Source organism: Rhipicephalus sanguineus, chromosome 2 (genome assembly GCF_013339695.2).
Source record: "Rhipicephalus sanguineus isolate Rsan-2018 chromosome 2, BIME_Rsan_1.4, whole genome shotgun sequence".
Classification (NCBI taxonomy): Eukaryota; Metazoa; Arthropoda; class Arachnida; order Ixodida; family Ixodidae; genus Rhipicephalus; species Rhipicephalus sanguineus.
Genome location: NC_051177.1, coordinates 76,902,588 through 76,919,783, shown reverse-complemented (window position 1 = coordinate 76,919,783; position 17,196 = coordinate 76,902,588). Strand labels below are relative to the sequence as shown.

Below are 17,196 nucleotides of genomic sequence, written 5' to 3'. Positions count from 1 at the left end.
TCATCATCGTAACAGTGAATATTTACATAACGAACTCATCATCGTAGCAGTGCATATTTACATAACGAACTTCGTTATCATCGTAGCAGTGAAAGCTGCATAACGCTGCGTGTGTGTGTTATGCATAACGCTGCATAACACACACACACACACACACACACACACACACACACACACACACACACACACACACACACACACACACACACACACACACACACACACACACCACACACAACCACACACACACACACACACACACACACACACACAAACAAACAAACAAACAAACAAACAAACAAACACACACACACACACAGAGAGAGAGAGAGGGAGAATGGTGAATCGAACCGCTTTTACAGATGGGAAGTAGGTCTGAAGACTCCACTGAGGCTACCCTTGAAAAGAAAGAACCAAGGGGTCCCGTAGTGGTGATGTCCCGGAAAAAGAAAACTTTCAAGATTGATACAGCGTGGCCTTCAGGCAGCAAGCACTTCCTGGTTAAAGGGAGGAACTTTTCTTTGTAATTTCGCAGAGCCAGTCCTAGGTAACCTTGGGCAGGTATAACAGTTGATAAGTTCTTGTCCAGATGATATTGCGCTTAACGCTATGTTTCTGCAATTCAGCTTGAAAGCTTTCTTCGCGCGATTTGTATAAACCTATGAAACTGATCGGCAGGAGAATAAGTTATCAGAACACTGTGTTAATTAATGAAAATTTATTCGATAGTTTTGTAAAGCACTAAGCGAAAACGTTTCGCCAGTTGTATCAGCTTGAACTTGCAATTAAATGATTTGAATAAGACGGTACGCCAGCTTAGGTTCAGTTGCAAGATCCCGTCAATACACCTGGCCTTCACGTCAGCGTTTAACGTGCCCGATCGCATGCTTAGAGTCGATACGAAGATGAATGCAAGAATTGTAATGTAAATAGTGTGCTAAAGTAAAAGAAAAAAAGAACGTCATATATGGCAGCTGCCCGTATGGTGGTCATTGCCGCTGCGGTATGATGCTCTGCCGAAAGCTGTTGAGCACCCCACGTCTAATTCAGTTAGACATAATAGATGGTAAGGCGGGGGAATATACATGTACCACTAAAAACATGAACATGGGCTCTGAATAATGATCACTGTCCTAAAAAATTACGAGGTCGTCGATTGTTTGAAGACGAGCAAAAATTCGGTGTTCACTAACGCGGGTAAAGAACACCAGCCTATATTGCAGCATTCATGCTGTCCATAGATGATCCTACGTAAGCAAGAAGTGAAACACTTAGGCGTCCCGTCAATGCCAACGCGGCTTTACGTATGACGGTACGTCACAAATAAGACCGCTTCGTTGTTCCTCATAGCAAAACAAGGATGTTGCAACGACGCCGCCACAAAAGCTATCGTTCGCCAGGCCCATTTGAGAGGCTGTCACACACGGTGGCCCCGCTGTCTCAAAGTAACCAGTAATGTATCCCATAATGAGAAGGCTACATTACCTGCGCCTCGGGCAACAGGGCGTGACAGCCTCTCCAAAAGCAGCAAATGCATTTCTTCCTAACTTTCTATATGCCATCGCTTCGGACAACGTTCACCCTCCTCCCCTGCGAGATCGTCGGAGTACTCCCGACTTTTTTTTTCATTTTTGTGGTGGGCTCTGTAATGGAGTGTTATGCCTCGGTGGAGAGGCCATAAAAGCGACAACTCGCGCGTCGCTCGGTGAGGAGAAGACCTAAGGGCTGCGAGCAGACTACGGCGCTCGTCTCTGCGCAGTAGGGCCACGATGGCGACGGCATCGATCACAGCCAACGACGGCCCTCCGTTTATCTGCCGCGGGACCCTCGCACCACTCAGTGGTACTTTTCGGGCAACAAGCAGCTGATAACGCTTCTGCTCGTCGCTTACATCTACATCGTTAAGGTGGGCGGCCCGCGGTTCATGAAGAACCGCAAGCCGTACGACGGCATCAAGCCGCTCATCACGTTCTACAATGCCTTCATGGTGGTGTGCAGTGCTTACTACGTCTACGCTTTCTTCACAACCGCGTACATCCGCATTGGTTACAGCCCGATCTGCCAGGGCATAGACTTCGACGCCAGGGACGAAGGCACCATGCATCTGCTGAACCTCTACTGGTGGTACACGATGGTCAGGATACTCGACTTCCTGGACACCTTCTTCTTCGTGCTCCGCAAGAAGGATTCACACGTATCCTTTCTGCACGTCGTACATCACACCATGGTCGCCTTCAACGGGTGGTTCGGAATCACCTACGGTGCGGATGGCCAGGCGACGGCCTTTGCGGTCATCAACGGCGCCGTGCACGTGGTGATGTACACATACTACTTCCTCAGCTCTCTGGGGCCCGAGGTGCAGAAATACTTGTGGTGGAAGCGCTACATTACGCAGTTGCAGCTTGTTCAGTTCGTAGTGCTATTCGTGCATTCTCTGATGCCGTTCTTCTTCAACTGCAACTACCCCAGGTCGCACACGTACATTACGATGTCGCAAGCCGCTTTCTTCTTCGGCCTCTTCATGAACTTTTACGTGCAAAGCTACCAGAAGAAGACGCACGTAGCGACGAAATCCGTAGCTAACGGCAAGATGCATTGATGCCGGCTTTTCTTTCTTTTTTTTGTGCGCCTGGTGTTTAATGAACTTCTGCCGGAACTCTCGGTGGTTTTTTGCTGGCGAAAAACCGGTGTCTTGCTTACCCTTGCTGTGCCCTTGCGGCCCAAATGCGGCTGCAAGAATGTCAAGCGGACCGAGATACTAGTGACGAGTACCGGTTAGTACTATAGATATCTCTGCTGTAGTTCTAGCCCACAGTAAAGCCGTTCGTTGTCGCATACGTCTAGGGTGCGTTTGGTATGTTCTAAATGTGTTTGTGATAACCTGGGCCGTATTCACGAAGAGTTGTCATACTAAAGTTTTTTTTCTAATGCAAATTTCCTGCCAATCCTGCTGCTCGGCACATCACTAGCCAAGGCATTCTGCCAAGGGCGAAGAGGGCTTACGAACAAATATATTTGTGTATGCTAGCCAGGGTTTACTAAGTTTAGCCGTTTAGCTTCAAGCGTTGCTGCTAAGGTTTCTCAGGAATGAAAGTCGAATTTTAACAGAATCACTGCAGATATGCACCTATCTCCTAGTCTTTAATGCAGAGATGGACAAGAAATTGCGCCTGCAGTATATGAATTTGGTTGGATTTAATGACATGGTGAACAAAGTGCCGTGAACCTGTCCTTATAGCTGTGATGTTCAACATTGTCTTGTAACCAACACCCAAAGTAAAATTTGTTGCTACTTTTGTGCTTATTTGTGCGGTTCCTATTTTACACTCTGAAATGCGCTCCCACGCAAAATGAGTAACAAGTCAAATTAGAAATGTAAAAACATCCAGTTCTTCATCGCACAGGATTGATGAAGTTGCGAGGAATGAAACAGGACGCACGCAAGGTAAGATGTATTCGTCTCGTCGAAAATTGCTTTTTAGCGTTCGGCTGACAATTCAGGGATAAGACATGCATGCCTCTGGTGTCTCAGTTCAGCGGGGCTTTATAAACAGTTGTCTGCCATGCCATTACAGTCACTTTGTGGCTCTCTGCTTGAATACTGAGGTGCGAGAATTCGTGGGGATTGTCTATTCGCTGACGTACTTACGGCGTACTTGTTAGCTTGGATGGTTTCGTTGCGCTAAGCGAGCCAGTGCAAATTTCCACTGCCGCCATGCCTGGTGGAGGCCTGGTAGACTTGGCGACATCGTATGTTTGTTGCAAACAAATTTTTGGCAGGTTAGATTTCACTGTAGCACAAGTAAAAGTTCGTGTAGTTGCGACACGAGATGGACTCACGAATTCCAGTACTCCTCAGCGTGAAAGTTCTTATCCCACTGTCCACATAATTTGGCAACCAGCCCACTCCTCACTCCCTGGTAATGAGGACGACCAGCATCAGGCTCGAGCTTTAGGCTCCCGAGCCCACCGCTCAAACCAGATCGGAGCAGGGAAAGAGATAGAGGAAATTAGGTGGTTGACCTGCGAGCGTACGGTGACATAGCATGAAATTACGCAACATTATAGATCTGTCGGACTTCACTATACCCCCAGGCACGAATCGCTAAATAAACGGCGGGAGCTCGTACGGAGGCAACTCGAGACGGGCTCCTTTCCAAAAACGCCAATTCTGTGCTCCTACTACCTTTTCACCTCAGTGCAAGCTGTGCCGAGCCCCCAGGACCGACCTCTTTCATATAATCTGGGGCTGTCTCAGTAGACGTATCCGTGGTAGCCTACAGGGCTAGTAAATTACGCAGCAGTGGGAGGCCACACTGCTCAGCTCCGACCCAGACGAGTAGGTCTGGATCACGGGCGGGTAGAGGCAGCCGCCAAAGAGCAGGGGCCGAATAAACGTCGTCGCCTGCCGCAGTCGACGAAATCATTTTTATTGGTTTCCGACAAAAGTATTGTCCTCCTCCTCCTCCTCCTCCTCTTGTATCCTTACACAGATCAGTAGAAACTGGCGGATCATGTCGATCGACCGCGTTTCAAGACTACTCCGATAACCAAATACCTTACATTGTATTTTCTATCTGTACTTCAGAAATAGAGGAAACAAAAGCCAAAGTGTCCGGTATCGTTTCCATTTGAAAGGGACCATTTTCCATATCTCATAAATGGGTAATTTGTAAAGGTTATTCGACCTCAGGTTTCGAGAAACATACCGATACTGATCTCCAGAATGACGGAAATCTTGACGCCGATTCTGAAATATGGAGTCCTTTGTTTCGCGGCTGCAATCGCATCGTCCGTTGCGCAAGCGCTGGTCGCTGCTGTAGAAAACTTAAGTTGAAGGCTCCGTTTAGCAGCTTCATTGCGCGCGCAGGTAATTCTGTCATGCCTAGCTGGGAGGTCATTGCGCATGCCCTGAGTGGTTCTGGCGATGCCAAGTCACCGCCACACACACACAAAAACAAAAACTGCAGAAAAGAAAACAACCGCAGAAAAAGACTTTTTAATGATAGGACTTTTACTCCTGCACAGAACGATTACGTCGCTCGGCGACAGACATGAATAAGACACTCATGTTATTTCCGTTATGAATTAACGTTAAAAAGGCGGAGGTAAAGGGAACAGATAGCGGGCATGTTTCGCAATTCCCGGAAGTAACGAGGTACGTCGAGATCCTCGTTATAACACGCCCCGTAACTGGTGCTCACTTTAGCATCTTCAAGGAAAAATCGCATACACGTGCCGACTAACTGCCCATTCGACTGCATACACGGAACACATTTTTCTTAATGACCGCGCTCTTTGTAATCGTATTAATGACGTTTTTCCGGTGTCGTTTAGTGATTCCTGGTTGTCAAGCTCGCTTCCCAACAAGCACTACAAATGAATGTTTTTGAATGAAATGCGGAGAGGTAGAATTCTTTCGGCGTGGGTATAGCCGCCTAAGAGCTCTGTAAATGGGGTATAGGGGATTAAAGGTTACGGATGTTTATGGAGAGAGAGAGGGAGAAATTTGCACTAAGTAGACAAGTTTAAACTGCGCGAGGACAACATGCAAGACAAACACGCACACTCTAGAAGCATAGATTTCCAACTGTCTATTTCTGGAGGCAGAACATTATAAGAAATGACAAGGAGCAGTTGCACACCAGTCGCTATTTGTCATCCTATATAAATGTTCTACCTTCAGAAATAAACAGTCGTCTGCGCTTCGTATGTGTGCATGTTTCTGTATATATTCTACCGTGCTGTCTTTACGCAGTTTAAATTTGTCAGCTGAATCTGTGAACCAACTATAGACGAACATCCCATACTTCAGAATTTGGACTGAATTTCTATTATACCGTAATATGCATAATGACGTAGATTTTTTTAGATCTTGTCGAGGAGCAAAGTTGTAGGATCGTAGGGCGCTCAGTGACAACGCAATAAGCGCATACGAACAGTTCTGTTTTCTGTATCGTAAATAAATGTATTTTATTTCTTTCTCTTTTTGCGGACATTCTCCGTAGACTGTATACTTCGGAGCGACCCCGCAAATTAGATGTTCACAGGCTCACCGTGCGCGCGAGGTTATACATGCGCAAACGCGAGGCCTGGATGAGGATACGGCCACCCCACAGCGCCATCACTTCTTCGCGAGCGTTTCGTGGCTGGTAGTGGGTTCGGTGGCCTCGGCAGTCTTCTCGACCGTCTTGTGCTCTTCAGCACCAGCTGCGCCCTCACAGAGCCGCCTGCTTCCAATTTGGTGGCGGCGGCAGCAGTCGCGCTATGCCTAAGCCTCCTCTTGCGCATGAGGACGGCGCTGGTGAGGACCAATCCGCCGATCAGCACGGCGGCCATGATGCCGGTGATGGACACCAAGGAGGGACCTCCTTCAAGTATGGACGCACCCGAGACCTTGACCTTTTCTACCTGCGTGGTTCGTGAGTGAGGTTACAGTGGCACATGTAGAGACGTTTAGGATTAGCGACAGGTTTACGATATGCTGCGCTGTATAGATGGCTTGCAATGACGTCATCTAAGCAGCCATGTTGGAGGACCAGCAATGTCCGAGAGCTGCACTTATCGGGAGCGGTGGTCCTGCTGCAAGTTCTCGCACGCATGCAAGCAAGGTTCCGTGGCACTGAATATAATACACTGACGTTATCCTGCAGCCACCATCTTGGGGTGCCAGTACGGTATGTTGTTGCCTGGCTGACGTCAAGTGCAAGGCATCCATCTATAGTTTCTTTTTATTCTATTCTATCTTGTTTACGAAGATGGTGGCTTGAAGGGGTGAGCAGTCAACAAGTAACGCCACTCGGCAAGAGGGACATATATATATATACGTCGTCGTGAAAGCACACGGTTGGTACAATGAGACGACATGCAACATGTCTCTGTACCAACCGTTCCCCCAATGTGAATAGTCCGAAATAAAACAAGCTGATAAAAGGAAAACCAACTTACGCATAATTCCTAACATCACATTCGAAATCACTGCCGCAATTGCTGCAAGGTTCAGCCTTCTTGTACATGTTTATACGGCGTGTCTGTAGATAACAGATGCATTTGAAGAAACAGTATGGACTTAACGGTAAATTCTAGATAAATCCTTCAGCATTATCTCGTGTATTGGGCAACGGCAGCGTCGATCAGCTTTATGCTGTATAAAAGAAAGGAACAGTGCCACCAGTGGTGGTGTAGGCATTACATATTAGTGGTGTATGCGAGAAGTAAGACCGAGAAGGATGAGGAGGAAAAGATGTTAAGGATGGATGGATGGAAAGTCCTTTATTGAAAAAGAGGGAGGCGCATGGCCTCTGTGGGGATAAGCGGGACTTTCAAACTATACTAATATTTCACAGTTTCATAGGGTTTGCACTTATTCAAGTCAGAATCACATGTACTGAGGCGGTGTGTAGTCAGTACTGTGGTCTGTCGGACCCCCTAAACCACTCTGATCAGGCCGCTCTGATTCCCATATTGCGCGAATACTAACTGCGTGTCCGGGTCCGTAAGCAGGGCTTCCCGATAATCTGTGTACTGCAAAGCCTGTATGGCCATTCGCCCTTTTTCAAATGCGGAACATTGCCACAGTAAGTGGTGAAGGTCTGCGCGGCAGCGCAGCCCGCAGTGATTGCACGTCACTGTCGCAATGTCCGGTTGTCGCCATTTAGCTAAGGAATACGGCGTGTATGCGGAATTTGCGTAGATCTTATTGATGAATACTTCTAGAGAGCGCGAAAGTGGACACTTGCTGGAAAAGAGGGCTGGTGGAGTAACCTGCGTAATGCGTTTTTTACTAGCATGGCGCAGGGACGTACGCACGTAGTGCATTGTGGCTACCGAGGGAGCCATTTGACTTAAGAGCTCATACGGGTTTACCCTGAGGGGTGGGGGCAGAGAAAGATTGGTCGACCCACCTGCGGAAGCAGCAGCGGCGTGTGCCACCGTATTGCCCCCGGGCACACCCGTATGCCCCGGCGTCCAAATAATTTCTATCGGCCTGTCGGCTTTTTCGTGCCTACGAAGGATGCTTTGAATAGCGGCAGCTGTAGCATCCTTCGAGGCTGGGCGAAATATTTCCGAGTAAGCAGAGTGCGAGTCGGTAAAGACACGAAGGGGTTTCTGTATGGTGTATGGGAGGCTTGCAGTCGCTCCCCATATGGCAAGAAGTTCGGCATGCAGAGGGGTACCGTTCGGGAGATGGCACCTGTAGGCCCCAGTGTACTGGGTGGTTTGCCCGCAAATCCATGCTATGCAAGCTTGGCCATCGGAGAGAGCAGCGTCCGTGTAGATGTCGATTGTATCTAAGGTCGCTTCCCTGAGTTGTCGCGTGGCAAGCTATTTCTGTAGCCTTAATTGGGGGCACGACTAAGCGTCTGTAATTGAATGGGGAGAGGAAAAGAAAGATAAGAAATGAAAGGGAGAGGAGCGGCGTCCATGGCTGAGAACAAGGCGGGCGGCTTCCATCGCTGGTTGTCCAGTCCAGTGTCTCCAAGGTAGTGAAGAACCGCCTTGAAGACATGGGTGGGGCGGTGGGCAGGGAACAGGAGATCCCTCTGTGTAGCCGGGGCTATACCCTGGAAAAGGAGTGCGGCGATCAATGAGACCGATGGCAAACTCTCGGCATTTGCTTCCCAACCGCCGGCTTGAAAGGGGGAAACAGCCAGCACTGTGGAAAACGTGTCAAGCGTCTGAACGCTCTTTCTTCCACGCGCGACATTCTCAAAGGCGTTCTTTTCCACCTGATGTGGCACGCACATGTGACGCAGTGATTAGAGCATCGGTAAGGGGAGGTCTAGAGTTTCAATCCCACCGTCGGACCATTATTTCCGACGGCGGAATTGTCCGAGAAATTTTCATCACGTATGTTTCCAACCGAAAGGTTAAATGATCGTATTTTTCCCCCTTTCGAAGATGAATGATGTTCTACTCACCCAAGGTAGTAATTGCACGCAAGTATTTCCTTTGGGTCTTCGTTTGGCTTTGATGCGAACTTGAACTGCTTGTAGCCGCAACCAGTGGAGCGAGTTTCAGCCTAGAAAAGCCGAAAAAAAAGTATAAAGTATTAGTTTAATCCCGTTCTCGAATACGCCTCCGTGGTTCCGTACCCATACGAGCCCTGCGAAACAAGTACAATCGTACCTGCGCAACGAGAATTCTATTCCTCTCATATGCCGCAATTACAGTCGAAAATTTTCACCGACAGAGGAACGTGAGTCTCTGTAACTCCAACCACGATGGTCATCCCAGACTCTGGTCGAAACATCGTGAATAAATATTTCCTTTGTTACTGTTCTCACGGGGGATCCACTTGACTGTTTCACCTCTCCTACGGCCACTTAGCAGCCAAATGTGGCGGCGCCCACGTGTCTTGCGTGAAATCCTATATCTGTGCGAATCTCTCCGCATCCGCATCTGTTTGGACATCGTAGTTGTCCACGTCCTCAAGTTTGAACTTCGCGTTGGCGTCGAACCATTTATCGAGAAATGTCGCAGCCTTAGAGCCGTTGTGGCTTTGTCTGGCTGGGAGCGGGGGGGGGGGGGGGGGGGGGGGGGTGGCGGAGTCCTGGTTCTGGTTCACTCCGGGAAAAGACCCTGCGCAATTCGCACGAAGTGTCAAGGGGAAAAAAAGTGTTTAGAAAGGCTGGCTACTCTACAATAGCCAATGTACAGCATAGTGTCAGCTGTCAAAGGTAGCGCAGCCGTGCAGAGCACATGGAAATTTTCTGCTCCCGGAAGCGCGCAATCAACAGGGTTTACGTGGTTTGTGCTTGGCGTTGCTGGGCCCTTTGTATGCACTGGTGCAATTCACTGACGCTGCGAAAACTTCAGAATGGCGGTTAGCCGGGCTTGTCGATGCGGTCACGCACTTCAGAAAACAGCGCGTCTGTCGTGCATTTTTTATTCTGTATCCTGTTACTGCGCTGTTTACAGAAGCATGTGTTTATCTCGAACTTGCAGTTAGTTCTAAAGCGTCAGTAATGGGATCGTCCCCGTTACAGTTTCATTTATTGGTTTTATTGGTGGCCCTCATTGTCTATGCTGACAGCACGCATGCAACCAGACGCACGTGTACATGTACGCATATTCACGAAACAGCAATCTTATTGATGTCTTAAAGTAACGCGGGGATGATAAATGCCGCCGCAGTATAGGCACCTACGTGCGGGCGGTGTTACATCAAGAAAACATCCAGGCGTCGATCATGGTTATACATTCCCGGTTATACAACCATCTACAATAACTTTCAAAGCATTGAATATGCATGTAAAGCAATCCGGTGGCATATATTTAGGTGAAGTGTATTACTGTAAAATAATCTTTCACGCGTTAAAGCTAGACACATTTGAAGAACGCGTGGCCTGTTTGCACTTGAGAACACTACAATTATTTAGTGTTGATGAAAAAGACTGTTAATTTATATATAAATTTGAGCAAAACTACCATACACTCGAAGAAAAAAAAAGTCCAAGTCTTTTTTGCGAGTCCTGCCTTACCACCTATATGACTCTCTTAAAAGAGGCGCGTGAACTACCTTTAGAGATCACTATACTCTCATCGGAGAGTCGTGGCACCCAAAAGAGAGTCAACTTGTCTCTTAAAAGAGAGTCATATACGTGGAAAGTCAGGACTCAACAAATAGAATAACATATACTCTTTTCTTTTTCTCTAGAGTGTACATGAAATTGCTCAGGAACCATGAAATAATATTATTTGGGAACGAAATGTGCGCACATAGTTGCCAACTGCGCAAGAGCTAATGCGTAAAGCAAAGCGATTTCTCAACATACTGTCATTGGAGTCTGCTGAACGTACAAATCGGAAAGTTTACTACTTGTGTATAGTACATATTTTCGTGTACTGCCTGCCACTTAACAGTCCAAGGTGGCGGCCCCCACGTGTCTTGTGTGAAATCATCTCTACCTGTACGAATATCTCCGTATCCGCGTCTGTTTGGACAACGTAGTTGTCCAAGTCTTCAGGTTTGAACTTTGCGTTGGCGTCGGTGGCAATCACTCTTGTGCAAGCCGGGGGAATCGAAAGAGCGCGAACAATTAAGACCATTCGTGTATAATGTGTCGCGTGGGACGTTCCTGAGCCGTCAGAGTATGTTATATAGCCTCGCACTTTTTCCCAGAAATTAAGCACTCAACTAATCGTATGAGCAGGTGGTTGGTATTTCTCTCCTTTTCATGAATATGCCATTTAGCCATATCGGTTTTGATCAACAAATGTTTAAATGCTACTTTTTGAATTGTTGACCAAGAATACACTTGTATCGTTACTTTGACTACAGAAGGGCCGTTGTTCGGAGGGCACGTTTCTTTGTTGGGCTTAACCAAATGAATCCTACAGATAATTAAGCCATTAAGACGTAAATTGAAATGAATTAAGATGGAACACCTTTGCCGACGGTGGGGCCCGAACCCACAACGTTCGAATTACACGTCCGATGCTCTACGAATTGAGCTACGTCGGCAGGTTACTGCTTGTAATATTAACATTGACTGCTTGCAATACCCAGTTATAATAGGGGGTTAAATCAAAACTCTACGCCGAGTTCTTCATGCGCAGCCTTGTCATTGTCATTTCTTATAAAGCATATGGCAATAACGTCTCGATTTCGTCAAGACATCTGGCTTTTTAAACCTTAGTTTCTAAACCTTAGTTGCACTATATAAATACGGAAGCGTGTTATGAACTCCTCAATGTTGCTTTAAGAAGTATCAAGAAAACCTTTGTATTTCGATGGCGTGGCTTGCCTGTGTACAGCGCGGTTCCCTTTTCGCGAAGCGTTGGATTGCCCTTGTCCGCGGTGGTCTGGGCCTTCGATGCCAGTTCATTGTTCCAGTCCTTAAAGCCATGATATATGGAAGAGACGGTCAACCAGCGATTACGGACTGTGTTTAAAAAAATGTAAGCGTGGGATAGAAGTGAACTGTGGGAAGGACTGGTACCCTCGTCATGAATTATCATTAGTTATCTATAAATGCGTCCAATTTTTATAAATCTTTTCCAAAGCACTGCAAGCTACAGGCGAAAACAGTCAAGATGGTCGGATGATGTATTGTGCGCTTTGTAGAAAGTTATCACATCAGCGAATTCATTATTAAATACATATTCATTTCGCAGTGACGCTTCATTTTTAATGAATTCGCTACTCACAGTGCATACGAGAGTTAATCAACAACTGCAAGCACAGCACGACGCGATATATTGCCCGTCGGAATGCGGCACGTTGAACATCAAGTAGAACGTGGTTGTGCCTTCCCTAATATGACCCTTTCTGGCGATGCTCAACATTCTGAAATGGGTTCACACTGGGGCCACACTAGGTAACAAAAGTAACGAATCTACCCGGAAGCTAATGGTTGCATTTTTTCCCACTACTAGATAGAAGAGTAAAGAACAGAGCCGTGTCTCCAAATATGTACGCCGTGGCTGGAAGGTATTACAAAGGGTAGCAGATATGAGCCACCATTGCTAATTATTTAGCTATTTTTAAGCAATATTAACCAACACTGGTCTACACTAATTGTCATTCAGCCATAACTAGTCTTTCTAACTAGTGATGGCAGTATGCAGGTAATACCGTAGTTGGCTTAGCAAGACGTCCTGTTAGACGGCAATGACTTCGGTATCGGCCCACATTATCGGCCAGAAAATAATGCCCCGTTAAGGTATGTTGGTTGAAGAAAATGCTAGACGCCCGTGTGCTCAGATTGAGGTGTACGTTAAAGAACCCCAGGTGGTCGAACTTTCCGGAGCGCACTACTGCGTCCTTATAATCATATCGCGTTTTCGCGACGCAAAACGCCATCGGTTGTTATATAACAAATGATCCGCTGGCCGAACTCGCCAGTTTCATTAGGTTGGTTGCGGTCGGGAACCTATGTAGGCCGCCGCCAACTATCCGAGCCCGGTATTCGTGGTGCTTCTTGACGAGCTCGGTCTTGTCCTCGTCGGCGAGGCCTCCGCCTTCGTCCGTGGCTTCGCAGTCCTGGCCTGACTGCTTCGCGAACGCGGCCAACATGCTTCAGAGCACGGACTGTTCTTTGACGTCGCCCACGCCACTCGCTAAAGTCGCCAGAAAAACGCTCAAGGTTGGTTGGTGGTTGGTTGATCCCTCTAAAGTGACACAACCCACCGCGGGGGATCGGCCATGAAACGGGCCGTGCCTTGTTATATAAATAAAATTGTTTATATTCTAAAATTATTTAGAAATACATAACTTTTGAAATAAGTCATTAGCTTAACTAAGGAAAGGAAAAGAATAGATAGATAGTCGAAGAAAGTAAGGGGAAGAAACTGAATTCGATAACCTTAACATTCAAATCGCTTTGTCTCACGTGGGAAATCACATACCGCATTGCAAATGTTCCTGTGGCTAAAACCCAGTACAGTAGCGCCAAAGGAAAGAACCACCGGAAGTGATAAATTTAGGCCCATCTTTCGGAGGAGTTCGTCTAGAAGTTTTTTTCCTTTGATTGGTAAACAATCTGCATGTTAAGAAGAAATGATGCGGACATTCACTCTCAATGCAATGGAGGCATAAATGTGTGTGCACAAGACCAGACCTGTGTACGTAAAGTTCAGTGGGGGGACTCGGCATCGTATTCTCGTAATTGATATTTCTGCCTATCTAGTGGAGCACCATCGATTTTTCCAAGAATAATTAAGATGAGGAAACTCAGATGCTGATTTGTATCTCTATAATGGTAAAACACAGAGCGAAGATTACGATGATGATCCCTTTGTAGCGATGGCACGCAAGCACTATGGCACACTGATGACATAATATTGGCAATACACGATGGGCATCTAAGACTAAGAAAAGAAGAAGGTTGCCATAATGATGACAAGACGTTCTTATTTCTAAACAAGGTTGACTGATCGCGGTTACGTATCATCATTATCATCATTATCATCATCATCATTATCATCATCATCATCATCTGACATAAACTTTTGTTTATTCATTTACACATTTCTATGTTTGTCGTTGGCAATTGGCACAATTACTTGTGTATTTAAACCTCCGTGTTCGTGGTCTATCTTCTAAAGTGAGTGTGTGCCAATAAATAAAACAAATAATCATGATGCTAACGAAATAATGACGGTCACGAAAAATAATGAAGAGGGTCCTCGCTTGTCCTTGCTCCACGTTCATCCTCTAATCTGCGCGCTGTAACCTAACCATGCGTTTGTTTTAGAAATGAAATGGGGCGATCTCTGTACACAGACAATGAATTAGGTGATAGAAGACTGTAAAAAGATATATTTTAAGGATAAGTCAATAGTATTCAGTTATTACAGTAGGAGAATTGAAAGGAAGGAAAAAGTTTTATCTCGCGATTATCTTTGTCACGATCGGGAACTGACGATGGTGAGGCCTTATTCGACCGATCAATCAAATTGAGTATTCGAAAACTAAGTCTGGCGCTTCCGGAAATCTCGCCTGAAGTTTGGGTGGTTCCTCGAGGGTTTCTTGAGCCTTTAAGGGCGCTGCTGGCAAAAAGCAAGATACAGTTCACGGAAGTGATTGATATACTGTCATAACCGCCGTCGAGAGGAAGCTTCTGTTCGGGAGACTGTGGGTTCGCATTTCGGACACACTATTGCACGGGTGCCTATACGCTGCCGTGTTGGCTCGTAGGTATACGTTCCACATCGCTACGAGACCAACCAGGCATTCGCCTTCACATTCTAAGCATCCCCCACACTTTAAAATACCGTAACAATTTGCGCAACAGTAGCCCTTCCATACGAAAAGAAAGGCCGCGCGTATGTTACGCCGAGGCTGTATACGAAGCCGGGCCTACGTCGCTTTATGAATCTTAACGCCGCTACACCTAGAGTTGTTATTGGCTAGACTGCCAACTGATTTATTCGGCAAGAGAGTGCAGTCGACTCTCTCGTATCTTCTCGTATACCGCACATAATAAACTCACCTGTTCGCAACGATTATGACAGCCGGGGGTAATCTTGAGCATATATGTTTCTGCGAACGTGACTCCATGTAACAATATTACGTCAGCTTGGAAAACGCGCATACTACCACGTCCGAACGACGTTAATGAAACCAGTATAGGAAATTCATCTGGGTGAAAACACCCCGAGAGACCCGAGTGACGTCATAGTCAGCACACGTGCAAACCGCCATTTTTTTTTCTCTCTTTTCTTTTGTAGGAGCATGCCCCGTCGCGCGAACGCACGCTGCGGTTGGTGCGCGCATCTCGTCAACCGCGCGTCGTCCCGCGCGGCACGCGAAGAAGGTCGCCTTCATTTGTGGGCGAGCGCATCGTGGCTGGCTGCAGGCGGAGATTCGTGAGCCTCGGCGGTCTTTTCCGCTTCGGCGCCGGGCGAGCCCTTGTGGTCGGTGGCGTCCCCGGCTGCGGCCTCGTGTGGATCCAGCGGCGCCCCTTGCTCGCTGGCGGAAGCGGGTGCGGAAGCGGCAGCGGGTGCGGCGGCGGCAGCATGTGCGGCGGCGGCAGCACGTGCTTTCGTCCTGTGCATCATCACGAGCCCGACGACGACTCCACCGACCGCAACTAGCGCCGCAAGGATGCCAATGATGGCCACCGCGGAGGATCCCCCTCCCGCTTTGGACTCGCCGGAAGTCGAAGTCGAGTCGCCACCATCCTTTTCCTGCACGATTAGTGGTGAGAGGGAAATTCAGGGTGGCAGAAATTCGGCCTTGTTGGTAACACGTGGTGGAAATTTTTTTGGCGCACAATCAACCGCAAGGAGGTAAAAAAAATTGGGGGACCCTTAAGCTTCGCCTTTAAGAGTTGAACGCAATAGCGAAATCCGGCCCCTAGTGCGCACTTCAACCACTAAGTGCATACTTATTAATGTGTATTGTTGCACACACACGCGCGCGCGCGCGCGAATCGTACAGGTTTTTGATCTAAAGCAAGAGTCGCATGGCCTCCAAGATACACGCCACGCGCTCGCCATCTCGGAGGCCATGAAGAATCTCACAATGCCTCACAGATGGCAGCACATTATCTAGCGTTTGCTGTTTGCTTGTTGATATGTTTTCCGCTAGATGGACATAGTTGTCCATATTTAGAGCTGTTTGAAAGTTCGTGTGTGTTTTTAGCGGCGATGGCTGCACTATGCCGGCCTTTTTCGACATAGTTTGATGGCCTCCCAAATGCGCCTACAAATCGCCGAATGGGCTCGTTTTCGTCGCGACATCTGTTCAACAAAAAGAGTTAAGGAGACTCCTTCCACTACATGGCATTTATGCAGTGTTTTTTCCGAAGGAGCTGCAAGTAACGTCGTGGCTTTGTGGTAGGACATCTGCTTGCCACGCGAACGGCCCGGGTTCGATCCTCAATGGGACAGAATTTTTTATTCTTTATTTTATTGCTTCTTTCTCGATTTTTCGCTCACGGTCGATTTTTCGCTCACAACCAACGGTGCCGACGCCGACGACGGAATTTCTGCGACACGAGCTCTCTAACGCTATCGCGTTAAAATTCGGCAGATCGCACTCATTCTGGGAGTCGATGTCATGCGAAGCCATAGGAGAGTAGTGGCCTATACCGAATTACCGTTATTGCTTTGGCTCAAGCGTTGGAAGTTGTACCGACTTCTCTGAGCATTTTTGAGTAGTTATTGATAGATAGATAGATAGATAGATAGATAGATAGATAGATAGATAGATCGAAACAGTCAAAGTGCCTTTGGTTCGCTAAGAAATGCTTTGCATTTAAAAAGAAGGACGCAAGACGTGTCCCTCTTTTTAAATGCGTAGCACTTTAGGGGCCAGCTTGTCGTCCATTCACTGTCTCATGTCGCATGGTGCCCCGAATTGGTCAATACAGGCCCAATCAACGCTAAGAATGCCCAAAACCAGTGCAAGATAAGCTAGTAAGGTCTAAAATAACATAAACTACAGAAGAACCAAAAATTAATCGCACATAATCTACCTAAAATCGCGAAAAAACGCCTCTGAAACATCCGCCTTATATCAGCGCCGAGCAAGAAAGGGCGCCAACGCCCTCGGCAAGCGCGCGATCACCGAGGCGGTGGAGAGCGCGCGATTGCCAAGGGAATCACTGGGTGACCCGTGACCCGTGCTACGCACTTCCTCAGGATTCACGGTACTGGAGCTGCATTAAGCGTATGATATAGAGCTATGCACCAAGACCTGCACAAGAACGACATTTTTTTGTACTTGAATTACTTACGCGATAA

The 17,196-nt window shown here is 47.3% G+C and overlaps 2 protein-coding genes across 2 annotated transcripts in view; both read left to right on the top strand.

Annotated features, from left to right (window-relative positions):
* LOC119381686 (elongation of very long chain fatty acids protein AAEL008004) overlaps nt 1-3,252 on the top strand; it is a 29,864-nt gene extending 26,612 nt beyond the window's left edge. Inside the window, exon 2 of the mRNA XM_049412451.1 lies at nt 1,907-3,252. Coding sequence (XP_049268408.1) covers nt 1,907-2,599 — 693 coding nt within the window. The 3' untranslated portion in view covers nt 2,600-3,252. The remainder of the gene's footprint in view (nt 1-1,906) is intronic.
* Nucleotides 1-17,196, top strand: part of LOC119383207 (EEF1AKMT4-ECE2 readthrough transcript protein-like) — a 252,945-nt gene that overhangs the window by 193,665 nt on the left and 42,084 nt on the right. The window lies entirely within an intron of this gene.